Here is a 19,770-nt window from a genome sequence, read left to right as displayed (position 1 = left end):
CGACAAAAACTAGTCGTATGTGGCAGCTGTCGTGGCTGGCAATTGGCGAGTGATGAGGGGTTGTGAAAGGTAAGGTTTTGTAGAGGGGAGAATAAGGGTTCGAATGGTGGTGACAAAGGTGATTTTTTGTGGAAGAATCATCGGAAAAAGGCAAAAAACGTCGACAATGATGTTGGCTAACATGCGCCGGAGCTTTATTTGGGGCGGCGATTTGCTAATGTGCACCTCTTCTGTGAAATGACCAATTTACCCCTAAACTGTTATATCTAACCATTTTCTGTTATTTTAAGGGTGAGAATCTGAAATAAATAGAACTTAGGGTATCAACTTAGGTTTTCGTCAAACTTTGGGTGGGAATATGTCGGTTACTCTCTTTTTTATTAGGTGATATCAGCCGTCCTCACATGTTAAAGTCCTTATTTGTTTAAATGCCTGTTTCTCTACACCTTGAATTCTCTGGCATTATCCTTTAAAGTACAAGTCTCACTCAATTCTCGATAAGGTAATCAATTTTCATTAGAAGCTGCAATTTTTGGTCAAAAAATTGATTGAGGCCGGTAGAATTATATAGATTTCTTTGATTAACGACAAGAGATTTCAAATGTCAGTGGCCCAACTGTCACTGTTTGATCGAGGTTGTTTAGATGCTGGCCGTCTCTTAATTCCCAGCAACTAATTTTCCTTCCAACACCTTCCAAAGAATTAATTATCATAGGCCTAAGACCAAAGGATCTCTTTTATTTTATATTACTTGCAATCTCACCTGCATCACCTTGACTATAAGCCTTATAATCTTATATATGGTGACTGGTGAATCCAGCAATTTTACACAGGGAGAAGAGAGAATTTTTAGATCTAACGAGATTTGTTAACAGTTAAAATGGGGAATCTATATCTATCTACACATTGAATAATTGATAGAAGCTTTTAGGTTCGGTGGATGTAACGTTCACCATTCACCAACCTCACCAATAATTTGCATTGGAGTTATGATGCTTGCAAGGGAGCCCAGGACTACGAGTATTTTGTGAATAAGAGTTGTAAAGGTTATTGATCATTATCGGTTCATTGAGAAAAATGTTTCCCAAACTAATAACAGAGACGAATATTCAGAAATTTTATCAAATGAATTTAATTATATATAAGAACTAAATTAATCATATAATTTGCCAATCAAAAGATTTTTACTATAAATACTTTTAAACCATTAAATATAATAATAGCATAAATAAAATAATTTAATATAATATAGGTTAACACCAATTAGGAATTATAATATTAATGTAATTGATTTTAAAAAACTGTCGGTGATTTAATTGAAAGAAAACTGTGTGTGTGTATAATGTGACCAGAAATTCTCTATATATAAAATCACAAGGAACAAAAAAATTAAAAAGAGCACTGTAGCCTTCTACTATTATATATTCTTTGAATACAGATAACAGATTTTAATGGATGGCCGCCTAGCTACAACTCATATTTACATGTATCGATCTGACACAGTTGAAAGTTTATGTCGCCATTGAACATTTTTTATTTTCTTTTTGGTTTTTGCTACTACATCGGATCCAATTAATGCCGTCTGTTAGTTGTTACAATGTGAAATAATGGCAACACTCGTACTTCAGGAGTGTAGCTGCACCTCATTTCAAGCTCGTTAAAGTAGTTATTAAAAAAAAAAAAAACGCCTTGACCCAATTACCCAGTTCCCGATCCGTGACGCTCAACGTACGAAGGCGATATAAATTAAAATCAACTTACCAACACTACCTAAGGAGAGGCACCAAACACTTGAACTATTGCAGAACATTGAACTCGAACTCGATTGAGAAATTATCCCCCGAGCCGAAGTAGCTAGGGTGGTATCAGTTGCCTGAGTAACCAATAATCATAGCGGGCAGATTTTAAGCATGAAACTGGGCTTTGCTTAAGTTTCATATAATGAAGTACATTCAAAGGCTTGGATCGAATTCATATATAGGACATCTTGTTATTGCCGATGTAGGACGAACTTAATTATTCAGGAAAAAACTTTAGTTAAACCTCAGTCCTGGTTAAACTGATCAAGCTACTAGCTAGTTGGACTTCACGACGGAATGAACAAGTTTGGTAATGTATCATTAGTTGACTTCCCAAGGTGATTGACTAAATCAATGTTCAAGTAATAAAGTGATTAAGTTTGAGTATCATCTGACAGAGATCAAAACAAATATTCGTAATTATCTAAAATTATTTACACGTTATTTTAGAAAATGAAATTTTACAGTGTAAAGTTAATGGATTAAAAATAACTAAATTAAACAAATAAATAATGTGAAGAACTTTACAATATTAATGAAGTTAGGGTACATATTTTCCCCTAATTATGCTTAACAATTTCTCTTAATACCCGTTTATGCTATGAATTGGTAAGATTCCTCTAAAGCCAATTATCTTTATTTAGGCATAACATTCAACCTAATACAGATCCCTATTCGGTTACCCTGAAATTAAGAAGCATAAATTCATCAATCCCGTACGACTAATTCACCATATTTGGTTATGAATTAGATAGATCACAAATTAATCCTAGAATCTCTATTCAATTACTTCTAGTTTTAATATGCTCTGCAATGTTATTCCATAAAACAATTATGAATATGAATTAAGCAATAAACCCAAACTTCTCTATTCGAAACATCATCAAGGTAATTGAATCAATCTAACATTCATAAAGCATTAAACCTAAACTCTTGCACAAATTCATAAACATAAATATGGTATTAAGAATAAAAATTGTTCAAAACATAATTAAGGTATCAGAACCCAAGTTCAGTTGAGTTGAGTGTTTGACCAACGAGTGAAAAGTTAGAGCCGACAACTACCTCCAATAACAGGCATGACTCAACATATGAGCTTGACCGTGAGGGAGAGTGTTGGAGTCCCACACCGACTAGGCACACTCAAGCCTACTGGGTTATAAGAGGGGGTAATCAAGGTAGGCCTAACTCCTCGCCCAAAAAAGCCTTGTTGAATGGGAGGATTACCCCCTCTTATAAACTAGTAGGCTTGAGCGTGCCTAGTCGATATGGGACTCCAACGCTCCCCCTCACAGTTAAGCCCATTTGTTGAGTCATGCCTGTTATTAGAGGTAGCTGTCAGCTCTAACTCCTCACCTATTGGTCAAGTACTTAACTTAACTGAGCTTGAACTCTGATACCATGATAGAATTTGAGGTGGGCATGACTCCTCACCCAATAAGGTCTTATTGAATGGGAGGATTACCCCCTCTTATAAACCAGTAGGCTTGAGCGTGCCTAGTCAGTGTGAGACTCCAGCACTCCCCCTCACAGTCAAACCCATATATTGAGTCATGTCTGTTGATGGAGGTAGTTGTTGGCTCTAACTCCTCACTTGCTAGTCAAGTACTCAACTCAACTAAACCTAGGCTCTGATACCATAATAGAATTTGAGGTGGACCTAACTCCTCATCCAATAAGACTTTGTTGAACGAGAGAATTACACCTTCTTATAAACCAGTAGGCTTGAGTGTGCCTAGTCAATGTGAGACTCCAACCTTACTGAGTGAGGAGTCAGACCCACCTTAAATTTTATCATGGTATCAGAGCCTATGTTCAATTGAGCTAAGTGCTTGACTAGCGGGTGAGGACTGTGAGCCAACAACTACCTCCATTAACAGACATAACCCAACATATGAGCTTAACTATAAGGGAGAGTGTTGGAGTCACATACCGACTAGACACACTCAAACCTATTGATTTATAAGATAGGGTAATTTTCTCATTTAACAAAGTCTTATTAAATAAGGAATCAAACTCACCTCAAATTCTATCCAGTAATACATTATTTTATTATCAGCTGGGAGTGGTATTGTTGCAGGGCCAAGGCCTTTGATGAGAATTACGATACCAGGTGAGCTCCATTCTCCTCAAACAACATTGTTTCGTGATAAGAGTTTTACTTGTCGTCCGCAACAACTGACGTTAGGTTGTGCTCTCCTGATGTTATCCTCTACTCACTTGTAATGATGGGACCTTGGTTTGGTTTGGCCCCATTTCAATCATGATCATCACTGAAAACTTCAAATTTTCAACCATCATAACTTTGCATAATCCAATTGTTTATACAATCTTCTTAAATTCCTTTCCTCTTTCATCAAATCCCACTATGCTTGATCTAATTCATGATATTTTTATGAAAAAAAAAAAATACTGTTATTGAGCGCGTTCAGACACTCAACTCTTTCATCTTAAGAGAATTTACATGTATTTGATATTAATTTTGAAAGCTTGCAAACAGACAAATTTTTTTGGGGGACAGAACAGGATGGAATTCAACGGAATGATATGAACAGAATGTTTGATTGAAGACATATGGCACGTGGTTGCGGCATTGTTATATATTGAAATAAAATAGCTGAATGAGTGGCAAATGCGTGTTGGTTCTTCAGATTTCTGACATGGATTTGAACATGGGCCTTCAAAAACGGGGTCAGTTAACTGATTGTGACCCATACCGAATTCAACTAAAGTTCACAAGAGTACGTTACGACAGATGGGCTTCTAAAACAATTGACTCCGCTTGGCCCAAACTGATTTTTTTAAAATTATTATTATAAGGGTTAAAGTGCAAAAGAAAAACGGTTTCTAATTCTTCTCATTCTCTCGTTCAGTCCAGAAATGGAGGGGAGGAGAATTACTTCCATTATTTACCTTTCTATACCTATAAGGCTATAACTGTTGATTTAAAAAGAGAAAAATTAAAATTCTAAAGGGACCCAGCCTAACCAACGCTAATAGTAAATAGGGTTCACGTGTGGCGGGCGTTTTGATGTCTTATCGGACCCTCGCTCGCTCGAGACAGCGACGCGAGGCGCACCACATTCACAGAGAAAATCTTTAAACACAGAACATAGTTTTCCGGTTACATACATATATATATATATATATATAAATATATTTATTTAAACCTTTTAATTTTATTTTCTCTCTCATTTATCCATTCTGAGGTCGCCGAAAACCGCCAAATCTCTGCAATTCAAAGCGGACTCTCTCTGCAATTCCAATTATTACTCTCTCTTCTCGAAGGTATACGATAGAAGTTTACACTTTCTTTCTTCTTTGATTCTTTGTTTGTTTGTTTGACGATAGAGAGATTCAGGGAGTAGAAATGTGTATTGTTAACCTAGTTTTAGTGTTTTTCTTTGTAGTATACAAGGCTTTAATCGCTGCTTTGTTCTTATAGGTAGGGTTATGGCTTTGCGTGTGTATATTTATTTCTTGAATTCGTTTTATGTATAAATATTTTTATTCTTTTCTTTGCTTTCTTTTCAGTTAATTGTTTATATGTTAATATTCGATAGGTAAATTTTATATTCTATATAAAGTGTAAAGAAAGAATGGAACTTAATTCTTGAACTGTGGATTACTAGTGGTTAAGATGCAGGAAAATCCAAAACATGCTAAAAGATTTGTTTTGTTGAGCTATATAGCTTAGCTCAAATATATCTTAATAGTTCAGTTTTTATTGTATGTATATTTTTTTATTTGTTAAATTTTAGAATGGTGTGTTATGAAATGTTCAAATTAAGTGATCAAATTGGAAGAATTACTTATACTTGAATAGAACTTCATGTTATACATATTGATTGTAATAGCAGTCTGAGAAATATTAGCTTAACGAGTATGAGATTTTCCAAGGATGCATGCAGGAAAACAGAATGACACACATATAGACCATATCTATTTAAATGATAAATTGGCTGAAACAAAAATTTGAGAAACTTAATAGCATGAGTAGCATGTGTGTGTCTGTGTTATGTTTGGCTTTTAATTGATACATTTATTTTCTTTTTCATTCAAATACTTGTATCTTAAGCTGAAAGTTAAGTTTTGTCAGCTGGATGGTGTGGGGTTTTTTATTCTGATAACTATACCAGTTTGATGATGCAGCTTAAGAAAGTTCATGAAAACTGCTGCTGATAGCAAGGTTCATGGAATTCGGTATTTTTCCATTTCAGTTAGCTTTGTGGAAAACTTATTATAAATTTGAGAATCTTTATTACTTGACAAGGGTAAAACTCTCAGTTGATCTGGTGAATCTAAGCTTCTGACGTTCAAAGAGGGAATTATACAACTTACTCTGCAAAGGATCTCTATAAGTGCTTCTATTGTTGGTTCAAATATTGTCAAATGTCAGAAGTTGATATGGCAGTCATTAAACCTGAGGTATAATATCTTATATGGTTTTGAATCGTTCATTTCAATAAATAAATTAAAAAAAAAAAAATGCAACATTTAAAGGCAGTATAAGGCTAATTAGTGACAGTTTATTCTTAAATCAATTTATTATATTGAAGGTGGTCAATATGTTTCTAAGATTGGAACATATTTTTGGTCCCATGTGATCTATGAGTTATGAGCAAATGTATGGTCGCTAGATCAAATTGTTGTATTGTGGACCATGTTTGTGTGCAATTTAATTTAGTAGTATGATGTCAATCTGTAGTTGAATGTTCTAACTACTTCTGATGCATTGATATGCTTTTTCCAGATGATGAAGTCCTACATCTGGCTCCAGACAGCTGATGGTTCAATCCAACAAGTGGAACAAGAGGTTGCCATGTTTTGTCCCATGATATGTCATGAAGTAATACAAAAGGGCATGGGATCATCCAAGAGCTATGCAATATCTGTTCCGCAACGAGTCAATCCTGCCTCATTGAGCTTGATTCTTGATTATTGCAGGTTTCATCAAGTGCCAGGCCGTTCTAACAAGGTTTTATATGTTTATGAATCATCATTTACCTTTTGTTCAGTTGATATCCTTCTTTGTTATTCCAAGTGGGTACTTGACATTTTCTGTAAAACCATAGAAGTTGGGGCAGATTATAAGCTATCTTTAGAGCATTTAGGCCCTTTTCATTTAATTTTGACCTTTTTTAAGGTATGATGAAGTTTAGGAATGCACCCCTTTTATTTCCTGTTTGACATCATTTAGGTGCAATGAAGTTTGGGAAGGCAGAACTCTGCAAAGTATAACTAGAATTTGATTTTCATCTCTTTTTGTTGGGTGTATAGGAGCGCAAGTCTTTTGATGAAAAGTTCATTCGAATGGATACAAAGAGGCTATGTGAGTTGACATCTGCTGCTGACAGCCTCCAATTGAAGCCTTTGGTTGATCTTACTAGTCGTGCACTTGCACGAATTATTGAAGGGAGAAGTCCCGAAGAGATACGTGAGATATTTCATTTGCCTGATGATCTTACTGAGGTGTCTGGTGCTTGTGGGAACTGTGTTTGCTTAGTATGTCCTTTTCATCTTCTTATTGTTCTAACATAGATCCTTTGTTTAGGAAGAGAAATTGGAGCCTTTGAAAAATACAACTGATGATCCACGGATTCGACTTCTAAACCGTCTATATGCAAAGAAGAGGAAAGAACTGAAGGAAAAGGAGAAATTAAAGGTGACTTGGTTTTTTCTTTCCCCGTTTTACCTTCATCTTCTATATTTTCCTCGTTTGCAGTTTGAGTTCTTGGTTCTGCAGTGTGCATTTTGACCTGAATATTCATTGCAAACCAAATGCAATTATGTGTTTATACTTATGGGATCTGCATATTGACAATGATGGTCATTTTTTCAGATTGTTGAGGTTGAAGAAGACCGTGTGGATGACCGTTCAGTTGATGACCTTTTGTCCTTTATAAATGGAGGAGAAGGAGGTATCATCGGGTGTTGGTTCTTCTGTCCTCTACTCTTGAATTCTTGCTGCTCTATCTTTTTTCTGATTGTATAAAAATTATTAGTGCTTCATGAATAGTTATTATTATGCTGACTGGCTTAAATTGGTGGAAGCGCTCATCACATTTGGATCTTAATTAGCTTACTATTTGATCTACATTTTGCTTCTCCAGTTGTTGTCTATAGCAATACCAACTTGATTATGGTGATATGTAAATTTTTAGTTTAGCATACTTATTTGAGTAATAATATGGAGGGGATTTGGTGACCATAGATCTTTGCACATATACACTTATACACTTGAATGTTTTCTGTTAATATTTTCATAATTTCTTAATTGACATTAGAAACTTAATATATTCAATGGACATGTATTATTGCCTCTTATCCCTGTTTATTCCACTCTACTTCCTCTTTAGGGCCTCATTGGAGGTTATACAATTCTTTTTGACAGATTCTAAAGGGGTTAGAACTTCCAAGAATAAGAAGAAGCATCGAAGAAAAAAAGATCAACAGAAGAGTGCCTCTGCTAATGAAACCATTAAAACCCATAAGCAGGTCTGAAGGACTGTGTAGCTATTTTTTGTATCTTCCTTTTAAGATAGTCTCTAAATCTTAACTCATGCATAAATTGTAAAGGTATTGATTCTTTACATGTGTTGTAGGAGTCAAACGGGCTTAATTCTTTATGCCCTTGTGCTGAGGCTGGGAACGAGTTTAGGCCTGATCAAGGAGAGACATCAAATATGCAAGATGTTGAGGATGATATTTTTGCTCGGAAGTCTGAGTTTGATGACGGTGATGTAGATGACGAGATTGATCCAGCATTGAAGGAAAAAATAGATAGGTGAGGCTATGTTCTTGGATTATTGAATATACTTACTGACTTGTGCTGTTACGCATGCGCACACACATGCACACATGGATAGGTCTTTGTTTGAGAATGCTTGAGGACTGAGGAACTCTGTTTTTTTCTTTTTATCAAATATCAACTGTTATGTCACTTAATGGGGATCTGAGTTTGTTGGTATTTTGTGACATAGATCTTAAGGAAATATTAAGTTGTTTCTTGAAGTTCTAATGATAAACATATATGTATTTGTGTGTGTTTGAAACATCTTGGCCTAATTCTAATGCCGATTAGAAGTTGTGTACAGTTATTAACAATGTATGATATCTGATTTTATTTGGTTTTGTGCTTCCACTGTTGGGAATGCTGCATAAAGAGTTGAACATGGGTTTCTGTGTCTGCGTGTGAGCCAAGTATGGTGGAAGAATTTGTTACATTGATAGGCCCCAAACAACATAGTTGTCTTAATTTTTTATAAGATTCTTAAATCTGCTTCCTCAAAGACACCTTTAGAAATGGTTTGGCTTTATAGAACCTCTGCTGGAGTTTTAGAAATTTTTTGAAGAAGAGAGGGGGAGGGGAGTTTTGTTTATGCTTTATTGAGTACTGCAAATGTTCTTGATATTACATGAGCTCAGTAAACTGTGAGCAGCATGAAGTTGTCCAATCAGGGTAGTACTTCATTGCCTCTATGTAGCTACTTTCTCTGTTGGTGTTAAATATTTTCTTTTACTGTTTTCATAGTGACCTGCTCAATGTTGTCAAAAAATGCCCTTTCAGATAAACGATGTTTAAATTGCGGATATACTGTATGTGAAATAGTGAACTCATTACACCCAGTTATGTTCAAGCGCATCTATAATCGTAATTTATGTTCTGCTCATCTTTAAGCATAGATGAATATGTTCTGCTCATCTGTAACCATAGATGAATTAGAAAATTATTGCTTAAAATCTGGCAAATGACAATGCTAAGGACTTTTAGACATTTAAATTTCTGTCATGTGACCAGGAGCTATGTATCATATTAAGCACCTTTAGAAGTCTTGTCATAGAAAGTAGAAAATTCTTTCACTTATTCATTTGATATTTCAATAGATCATCAAATATGCAGCAATAGTAGAGAAAAGTAATATGCACATGAAGTTGAAATGTCAAAATTTTTTATATGTTGCCTATTGGCTTATGAAACGAAATCTTAAGCTCTGGTATGATATCATGTGATGCAGGGAGGTGGAGGATTTTGCCCGGAGACTGAATTCTGACTGGCCTGAAAGGATGCAAGAGATTCTATCTTTGGGTCAAGAAATAAGGCCACTACATTATTCTGTTAATGGCAATGGTAGAAGAAATGCAAGTATGTTAACTGTTCCTTTTTTTTCCTTTTTCATTACAGTGTCACACTACCTTTATGTGATAAATATTATATTATATTTTGCGTTTCCCTTGGAAGTATGAGATTGTCTGCAGATTTCTCTCAAATTAAGAGTGGAATTTGTTGTTGTAAATGTAGTGTTTGTTGAGTTGCTCTTGAAAATTCTTTCCCTGATTCAAAATCTGCTAGGCTCTATTCACCCCTTGACTTTAGAACACAACTGTCAGAAAAAGCTACTTTTATCAATATGATAATTGCTTATTGACTGATCTGCTCGACCCACCATATTTTAATATCCTTTAATACCACAGTCCATTTGAGCCATGATCTTAATATTCTACATTACTCACAAAGTAATTTCTTTGCATGGAGAGAACCAGATCGGGAGCAGAAATGATATTACCCCAGATTGGCCGCATGGCTGGAACAATTTTGATCAGATGCTTATGCAGGTGGTTTAGTGGCGTCTAAGGAGTTGGTTTTGTCATTAATGTTTACATGTAAGTTTTTCAATTCAATTTTTTAATTTGTTTTCTTGGTTGTGCTTGGCCAAAACGCAATTTTGATTGAAAGGGCAACCTCTTTGTATTTTAATGGAAAACAACTAATAAAGAAACTGTGTTTCTGCAAGTTACTTTGTCTTTGAATATCACAAGCATGTATGAGCTCAGATTGCCCAGTAATTACCTGTCAATACTAAGATACTGGGAAAAGGAGAACACTGTCCACACTGCGTCCTTTTGTTACAAGAGTTTCATTTCTTCTTTTTGTAGTATACTTGGTTAGTTTTCAGAAGTTACATTTCATTATAATTTTGCAGTATGTGCACAAGTAGAGTGATCTCTTCATGATTTTAGGATGCACTTTGTTTAGTGTGTAGAGAAGAGCTTTATAAATTTAGTGATATGTTACAGACTGCTGATGGAAACAATGGATCCTTGAGGATTATTTAAATCACGGGGCTGCTTTGTCAGTGCAATGGCGGAACTTTTTACCTGCTGTTCACAGTATTTTCTGGCTTTCCTATGATGTGGCCAAATTTACTAAGACGGCAAGAGGAAAGACGTAGAAGTCTGTGAGTCTTAATTGGTGTTTCCCAACTTTAGTTACTTTTTGAGCTATATTGAGAGTGATAATTTAATTGTATCGAAAGGTGTCTGACAGAACATTGTTTTTTCTTAAATCTTGTGTCTGGAATATACGGACAATGAAGATTCTTCATCAAAATTGAGATGATATGATAGCCTTTTGCATTATGAATTGCCATAATTAGTCAAGTTCTCATTTCCGGATAATGAGAGTCTAATAGAAAAATTCATCTGTCATGTGATTGTGAATGTGAAATAGGTGGCTTTACCACTTATCTAGTGCCATTGTGGATGAGCACACATAGTTGACTTCAAGTTAAGGTAGAGAAACTGTTGACAGAAGCGTTTTATGTTCTTATTAAAGTATTTATATGTCCAATATGATGTTATGACTGACAATCAATGCTAAGGAAATGAAAATAAGGTTTTGAGGATCCTGCCCAACAACTGATACATTACTAAACTGGTTGTGTGTACTACGTTGAATCACAACCGACTAGAGACCGTCATGCTAAACTGTCGATCATATTCAGCACAAGATTGTCAAGATTCACGAAGCCTATGATAAGTTTATGCTCGCATAAGTATAATGGACTTCACCGTGATTGGACACCAATTCAAGAATATTTGAAGAAATAATAGTGGGGTTGGGAATGGGATATTATGCTCACCGAACCAACGGTCGTAATCTTTTAAGGCATTAGTCAAGCGGGTTTTAATTAAGTGCATCTAACTCTTGGTCAATGGTCAATATCTGAACTCGAAGATGTAATTAACACTATATATGTCAAGATGCTCTCCTACAATTTTGGGTAGGTAAAGTAGTATTTGAGGTCTTCGTGCTAAAAACCTATAAAACTACATTGAGATATCATCCATATCTTTAACATAATCATGAAGGTTGAAATTGGATATGGGGGCAGGGCTTCTCTGGTTCTCCTCTTGTCCACAGAGTTTTAAGTTCACCTCTTCTCTTTCCCAATGTCAAAAAGGTGCCTGCATCCATGAAATAAATTAACGGGTATAACATCACTAATTCGCAAGCTTGATTTTGGAAGAAAAACTCGAAGACAAAAAGCTCTGAAACAAATTTCTGGAGACGTAAGTTTGAGTGCTGCGGGTGCACTATCCCCAAGAAAATATAATTTTTGGCATGTCTTACATATATGCATGAAGTGCACCTTTCTCAAGCTATTGCAACTTACCAAGGGTGAATGGAACAATATAAAGCAAAGCCGGTTGGCCATGTCCATCCATCAGATTCAGAGCCACATATGTAATCAGGAGACCTGCAGTGCAAGCATCATTCGTACATGAGAAAATAGTCATTATTAATAGTTACAACATAATTCTTTTAAACAGAGGACATCCAAGGGCCATCATTACCCTTTTCCTTCCCGTTATTATTATATGCAATGTGATCAATATCCGGTTGAAAAAGAAGTGTGAATGCTCTCTTTTCTGAACTTTACTTTAAATGATTCTCTTTGCAGTGGAGCATAAATTATTATGTCAATTTCTATTGCTAGGATAATGAAACTTCTTAATCATAACATGAAGCGACATATACATGGACGTGTGCGCTCAAACTAAAACTGTTGGTTTTAGCCTAGGCTTTTAAAAGTTATGTTACTCATTTTCTCATGGATATGGGCAACAATCCAATTCCATAATATAGATTTCTCATCTTAACAACAATTACAGTAGCATTTCTCATACCAAGACCATAAGCAGTCATCGCCCACACAAAGTATCCTGTACGAAGATTCTTCTTTGACAACCAATCATACCTGCAAAAGGAATCAGACAATAATTTAATTTATGGATAGTCCATGAATAGAAAACTACGCTCATAGTCATAAATCATCAAATAATGATATAATAGAATATTAAAAATGTTCCTTCTGGCAGCTCCAAGTTGATTTCAGCCCAGAGTTAAGTTTCTGTATAGTGCACTAATAGTTCCAATATTCTCTATTCCCTCTGTTTCTTGATAATAAACAGAAGAATTTTATTAATGATGTCACTCACGAGTCCAATGATTTATCATTTAGCAAAGTAAGTCTTATGAAGTGGGATCAAACATGATAACTCCTGACAACGTTTTTATATTAGGCAAAGCTCAAACCTCAGTGAAAATGCCACAAGCAGTCCCGGTAAGATAATGTCACCAAAACCAATAACACTGTAGCCACCCCAAGGATCAAACATCCGTGGGATTTTCAATAACATGGGGATACTGTCCTCTCCACTCCTATCACCACGAGCTACCTGAAAGACAGGAAATCAGAGAAACTTAGAACTCTCCCTCAATTAGTGCAACAAGCCTTCAGGACCAAATATCATTACAACTACTTACCACTATCATTACACTCTCATGGAACACCCATTTAGAAACGAATACCCAGAAGATATCGTACAAGAAGGCACAACTGAGCAGAACAGTTCCAACCTGATTGCATCATATTTATGACACAGAAAGATATATAAAGAAACATTTATCAACATTATTTCGCCTATCATATGGCAAGTCTCATGATATATATCAGCCATATAATTATTTTTTGTCTGATTCTGGACTTTCAATTTGCCTGATTTATTGGCATGCAACTTTTCTTCTCCATCTTTTTTTGAAATTTTTATTTATGAAATGGATGAAAAAGTTAATAATCAAAATACTGGAATGCAACTCCAAAGATTTGAAGCTAGATAAATAAACAAAATGTAGAACCACAGAATTTCATGGTGTATAGAATAAGAATTGAAGTCTCCATGATTTTTTACAACACAAAATGTCTACAAATGTCAGAATGTTATCATGCTTGCACAAATTCTATCAAGAAAGCAATAAAGCAGATTTATGCAAGGGCATACATGCACACATCTCTAATCAGTAACCACTAAAGTCAACTAAGTCTGAATCATCACCTTGAGGTTTGGTACACGAACAATCTGAAGAACTGTGATCATCAGTGCAATACCCTGAATCAAGAGGCCAAAATTTGGAAGGGGAAGTTAAAATATCATTAGCTGGCAGCTACATTACAAGTTTAAAAATATCAATTAAAAGATAAGCAGATAAATGACAACATCTCCATTATCTTTATCTATCTAACATGTGTAATGGATTCTTTCCTAATAGGTAAGAGTGGACCTCAAACCATTTTATCATAAATACGCCATTGTGACATACAGAAAACGAGTAGAGTCCAGTATCAGCAACATGCTCAACATGAAACAAAATTTTTTGATACGAAATGTTCAAACCAAAAACATAACCTGATTTTACCCAACCAACTAAACCCACTGTCAGCCCGACCAAACCTTTGACTAAATTTAATTCAACTAACGTTAATAAATGTCATACTTTATAAAATAAGGATTTGTTCTTGTTGGGAATGTATTTCTAAATACATTACAAGGATGATGCAAACATTGTGGAAAGCCAAATTGGTCTCGTAGGGAGTCGCAATATCAAATGGCACATGAATAAGGAGTGGCAAGGGGTTCAGGAGCAAAAATGATATTAGCTATGAAAGCAGGGATGTTACACAAAATGAAGTAAACCAACATAGATTGTAAAGGTAGGTTGTGAAAAATCTCTCTTACAAGGATGTCTTGACCTATCCAAGCAAAGGATATGCGACGAAAAACAGCCCATATAACAGAAAATGCTATGCAGAACGGACAAACTGCCAACGTCAGATATGAGACAGCTCCAAATAAGGGTACTTTAACAAACGATTCTCCAGCATGTTGAAACCATCTGAAACTATATTTGTTTAGTTGTCAGTTCCATAACTTTAAACCCGTGGGTAGAAAACTTGAACAAAAGAATATAAAACAGTAGACATGAAATTTAACAAACTTGCATTCTCTTTAACATACTAACAATGCTCAAATATTCTATAATCCCAAAATTGCATATAATTTGTATATCCATTAATAACACAAACAATATAGTATCAGTACTGATAAAAAGCATGTATGACATTTTATGTATGGTAATATTTAGCATGATTAAAACCCTGATATCCATTATTCTTGTATTCTCAAATGTATGGTAATATGTGTTCAAAATAAAATTAGATCCATATTTTTTCCCAATAGTAGAAAACTAGTACAAGCAGAAACAATGCTCTGAAAACATAAGGCAGCATTTTGAGAACTGAGCCATCAAAATCAGGTGATTTGTTTCATCGCTGTACTGTATTTGTCACTACGCTCAGACATATAAAGGTTCACATCCATTTTTTCACAATCTTCTCAAATAGTTAGTGGAACTTCAGCAACATTATATTATCATATCAGTTATAGGTGGGGAAAGCATACATGAAAGGAGAAATATACAATTATTTATTTAGTTTCGATAGGAAAGATGAAATAAATTTTATTAACAAAAAGAATATATACAATGATGGTTAACCAGCAGTCCAACTCAAAAATCCAATCAATATAAGGCCCTGAAAAGGAGTAATAGCATACCATGATAATAATGCTACCAAGCAAGTTTGCAGACCCTGTGAGCAGGAAGAGATTACAAGATTCAGCATCCATCTCAAAAAAATGTTGAAAATGATGCAATCTGAAGTCAAGAAGTCTTTATCATATGCTAGAAGCATTCAACTCATACAGAAACAAAATGGGTATCACCTATAATTTAGATATTTAGTAACTCCTTATCTCTGGAGACAGATGTATCCAGGATGGTTGGCCTATCCATATCCCATATTAATCAGCACACTTAGATGATACGCATATTCTTTCCACACATACGGTCAGTGTATAATGGTTTTCTTTCCCTCTTTATTTAACAGTATCTTGAGCATACCAGGTGTATCAAATCTTTTGATTAACCAGGTATGTAAATGTAAAATTTTTACCATCTATGAATTGAGGATACAGATCTATGGAAGTGAAGTGCTCAATATGGATAAAAGGTAAGATCTAGAAAAGAAAAAGTTCTAGCTTAAGAAGGGGAGAAACATATAGATGTAAGAAAGAATAAAATCATCAGAAATCAAGATGGATAGTATGAAAGGTTAAGAAAGCTATGCTTCATTAAAGAGTTTATTATTTATAATAACCAGTAAAATGTTCTGTAAGAGAGATGCGAAAACTAAATCAAATTAAATAAAGCATGCATAACAAAATGAAAAACGCACCTCTACCCCACCAATGCAAAATAGAACCACTAGAACCTCAAGAAACCAGAGTGACATCAGTTTGTAGAGCATAACCAAGAAACACGAAGCAACCACAACAAAGAGAACTGCTGATGTTGTGTTGATGTCCAAAAAACCACTGGAACTAACATTTTCCGAGTTTAAAAGTTCCTCTGAAGCATCCTGCAGTGCAACATGAGTTCACGAATCAAAATGAGGAACTCATAACTATATTGCCAAAACACTGGAAGAATATTCCTTCAAGAAATACAAATATTAGCTGCTAAAATGCAGCAAATGACCTTTAACAGCTTGTCCTGTTCAATGGCTGTTTCTCTGGCAGTCCAAGCAGACCAGTAAGATGAACATAAAATAGTGCCAACAGCCATAAGCCATAAGAAAACTTCTGCAACATCAACCAGCGGACGCTTTGGAGAGTACAGCTGCACAAAGACTGAAGAAAGGGAATTGACACCCAAACATACAAAAGGTCAAAAACACATTGTATGAAAATGCTGGATCACATACTAACAGGCCAGGAACTAATCCTGAAAATGTCTATTAGCAATAACATCACAGTAATAGCCATTAAAACATGCAGGATAAGGGGAAGCATACCCAAAGAGTTGTTCTTTATATGATTTTCCAAGCTTGCACCAGCATCTTGGGGAAGCATCACAGCAGGTATTTGTATATCTACATCAGTCTCATTGGCTTCACAAACCATCTTGAAAAGTTCTGCAGCATAAAAAGGTCTATAGTTTACAAAACAGAAACACTCCTGAGAAAGCCTCAAGAAATGGAGGAAGTAAATGCAAATACCTGTTTTGTAGTTTATTATGAGGATGGCTGAAGCATTTACCTCTTCAGCAAAATTCGCCTTAGTTGTAAAACTGCAACCACCTCTATGCACTAGAAGTACTTCATGATTAAGCTACAGAAAGGCAAGGCATCCCACACTTATGGATAAAATCAACAGAACATAAGATACAACAAGCTTGAAAGAAAGCGCGTTTCAAGTATCAATAATATATATGTCAAACTGAAAACCTTATTCTTTGGTTTGCTACAACAATCAGGAGGGTCTGCCAGTACAAGTCTCGTTTCATTGGCATGTTTTTCCTTGGACTCCAAAGTAGTGCCAAAACGAGCACCAACACCAACATATTCAATATCTGGTACACGATCAACCCAAGTTGGAACTTTAACCTACAAAACTTCAAATCAGATCAAAGCTGATACATAAAAGCGTGTGAAAGAAAAAAAAAGAGTAACCATAATCATTAGATTCTCTATTCAACGCCCCAAGAAAAAACAATTAAAGATAAAATATCCATTCAACTGGCCTAAAACAGACACTTATGTTAACTCAAATTCAGTTTACTATTATAATCTCACCACGCTACATTTTCTCAGCGCTAAATAAGAAGGAATAAAGAAGAGTGAAGAAAGATATTTCCTCTAAAACGATGTCCGCTTCATAATTTCTTGAGTCCAAAGCCACATCGACATTAAAGCGCAAATTTATCCTCCCGTTTTCCTTTCTCTTCTTGACTACTACTTTTTTTTTCCGTAATTTTTTTTTCAGCAATCAAACAAACAACGATATAATTTTTTTATTTATTCAAAAAAAGAAAACCGAACAGGAAAACTCTACTGAGGTTAAAGCATAACAAACACTACTACACTCTACTCAGTTAAAATAGAGTGAATCTCTTAATTTCATCGACCACTAATTTTCCACTATCTTTTTTATTTCCTCCGTTTTCTCAGCAACGAAACGCAAAAGAAACATCAAAATAAAATTATAAATCAATTCAGGTAAAATAAAAAATAAAAAACCAAAACCAGATTAAACTTACCAAAACGAAGTTGTTCTCGCAACCAGGCCTCTTGGGAGTGTTGTCGTCTCGGTGAACTATGTCACCGGCTGACCCCAAACACGGACTCAGCGACAACACTATGATTAGTATATGTATAGCTCTCTGTATATCCATTTAAAATTACACAGAACGATAAGCTAGGGTTTTCTTGTTTTTTGTGAGAGAAATATAGAGTTTAGAGAAGAGAGAAGAAATTTGAAAGAGAAAATCGCCAAGGAAACTAGAAAAAAATATCGTGAGAGTTGCTTTTTCTTGGCTTGTCGTTTTTAGGCTGCCTCCCGGACATGAAAAACACGCCGTCTGTTAGCGTTTGTTGACTTGTTTTCATTGTACTCTTTTCAACGCTCATGCTCGGGGCGTGTGTTACACGGTTTCATTGGCGGGAATGTGACGTGGACACTGGACTTGCAAATCTTTGTTATTTAATATTAACGGTTTATATTTTAATGACTGGCAAAGACATTTACATTAGGTCGGAGTAACTTTTAAAAGGGAGAACGACATTTTCCCACCCAAGGTATGACGAAACGAACATTCCCACCCTTCAAAGTTTTAAAATGGCACTTTTTCACCATTAATTATGTTTTGTTATATTTTTCATTAATATATTACTAAAAAGATGAAAGTATTTTTAAATATTTAATTTTATAAATTTTTTATTATTTTTTAATTAATTAAAAAGGTCAAATATTGAAAAATAAATAATAACCCTACCTAAAAAGTTATGAGTAATGTTATGAAATTGTTTAAAGTTAAAAATCTTAATATTTATTTATTTATAATATCATTAATATCTCATCACTATTATTTAATAACCTACTAAATTTATAATGTTTTTTATAATATAATGTCTTTCGTTTTTACTAATTAACATATAAAATCAATATTCTTAATTAATTAAATAAACAAAAGAAAAAAAAATATTTACACTTGAACTAATAAATAATCGAGAATACAGACTTTGACTTAACTAAATTTTAATTTATAATAAACTAATTAAGAAATAAACGATTTGAGGGTATTTTCATTTTTTTAGTCAAATATTAACTAAAAACATTAACAAAACCTGACGAAGGGTGGGAAAGTGTCATTTTAAAACTTGATGGGTGGATAACGTCGTTTTATCAAATCTTGGGTGGGAAAATGTCGTTCTCCCTTTTTAAAAACATCTACCCAAATATATTATCAATACATCCATTTCGAAATTGGGATTTTTAATTGCTCTTAAAAGTAACAGTTTATACATATTACAAAATAATTTCTATATATTAAAATAATTACAATTAATTTTTTTTTGTCTTTAATGAAATTATAAATTTACATTATTAAATTGTATAATATTAGAGCATCTCCAATAGTGCTCTTTATTTTAAAGAACATATTTCATATAAATAAAAAGTATTTTAATTAATTTTTAAATATAAAGAACAAAATTTTTATTTAAATCCAATAAACTCTTTAAATTTTATGAGAGAATGTATGGTTTTTCAAAAAAGAAACTTAATAGAAGAGATAAATTATAAATAAAATATATAGAAACTTGTAATTTATTATTTAAAATTAGTATAGAAAGTGAAATTTGACTCTCTAAATGTTGAGGGTCAATCTCACTCTTTAATTTATATTTAAAAAATAAAGAGTCTGTTGACTCTTGTTTTATGGATAAACTCT

At 34.3% G+C, this 19,770-nt stretch overlaps 2 protein-coding genes across 15 annotated transcripts; one reads left to right on the top strand and one right to left on the bottom strand.

Moving 5' to 3' along the window:
• The first annotated feature begins 4,687 nt into the window (after positions 1–4,687).
• Positions 4,688–11,202, top strand: LOC116134282 (SKP1-like protein 21). Of its 14 annotated transcripts, XM_031419957.1 has the most exons (13): positions 4,689–5,087; positions 5,210–5,244; positions 5,939–6,002; positions 6,087–6,227; positions 6,553–6,777; positions 7,080–7,271; positions 7,354–7,464; positions 7,642–7,720; positions 8,194–8,297; positions 8,405–8,586; positions 9,818–9,945; positions 10,336–10,463; positions 10,878–11,202. In XM_031419957.1, the coding sequence occupies exons 4-12, from the start codon at positions 6,192–6,194 to the stop codon at positions 10,422–10,424; spliced, it is 1,146 nt and encodes a 381-aa protein (XP_031275817.1). In that variant the 5' UTR covers positions 4,689–5,087; positions 5,210–5,244; positions 5,939–6,002; positions 6,087–6,191; the 3' UTR covers positions 10,425–10,463; positions 10,878–11,202. The 14 variants fall into 14 exon arrangements, 13 of the variants coding, with proteins under 13 accessions (XP_031275826.1, XP_031275817.1, XP_031275824.1 ...); XM_031419964.1 differs by lacking the exon at positions 5,210–5,244 and having other exon boundaries at positions 5,952–5,988; XM_031419962.1 differs by lacking the exon at positions 5,210–5,244 and having other exon boundaries at positions 5,952–5,988; positions 6,073–6,227.
• Positions 11,203–11,667: 465 nt separating this feature from the next.
• LOC116134246 (signal peptide peptidase-like 4) lies at positions 11,668–18,268 on the bottom strand. The gene is made up of 14 exons (XM_031419918.1): positions 18,079–18,268; positions 17,267–17,425; positions 17,039–17,150; positions 16,835–16,954; positions 16,519–16,670; positions 16,217–16,399; positions 15,537–15,571; positions 14,661–14,823; positions 13,980–14,033; positions 13,411–13,503; positions 13,180–13,322; positions 12,771–12,841; positions 12,257–12,340; positions 11,668–12,047 (listed from the first exon to the last, which is right to left on the bottom strand). The coding sequence occupies exons 1-14, from the start codon at positions 18,211–18,213 to the stop codon at positions 11,944–11,946; spliced, it is 1,608 nt and encodes a 535-aa protein (XP_031275778.1). The 5' UTR covers positions 18,214–18,268; the 3' UTR covers positions 11,668–11,943.
• Positions 18,269–19,770: the final 1,502 nt, after the last annotated feature.

The sequence above is a fragment of the Pistacia vera genome, unplaced genomic scaffold (assembly GCF_008641045.1).
Source record: "Pistacia vera cultivar Batoury unplaced genomic scaffold, PisVer_v2 Contig284, whole genome shotgun sequence".
NCBI classification, from domain to species: Eukaryota; Viridiplantae; Streptophyta; class Magnoliopsida; order Sapindales; family Anacardiaceae; genus Pistacia; species Pistacia vera.
The sequence above is the reverse complement of the archived record's forward strand: the minus strand, read 5'-3'. Positions and strand labels throughout refer to the sequence as shown.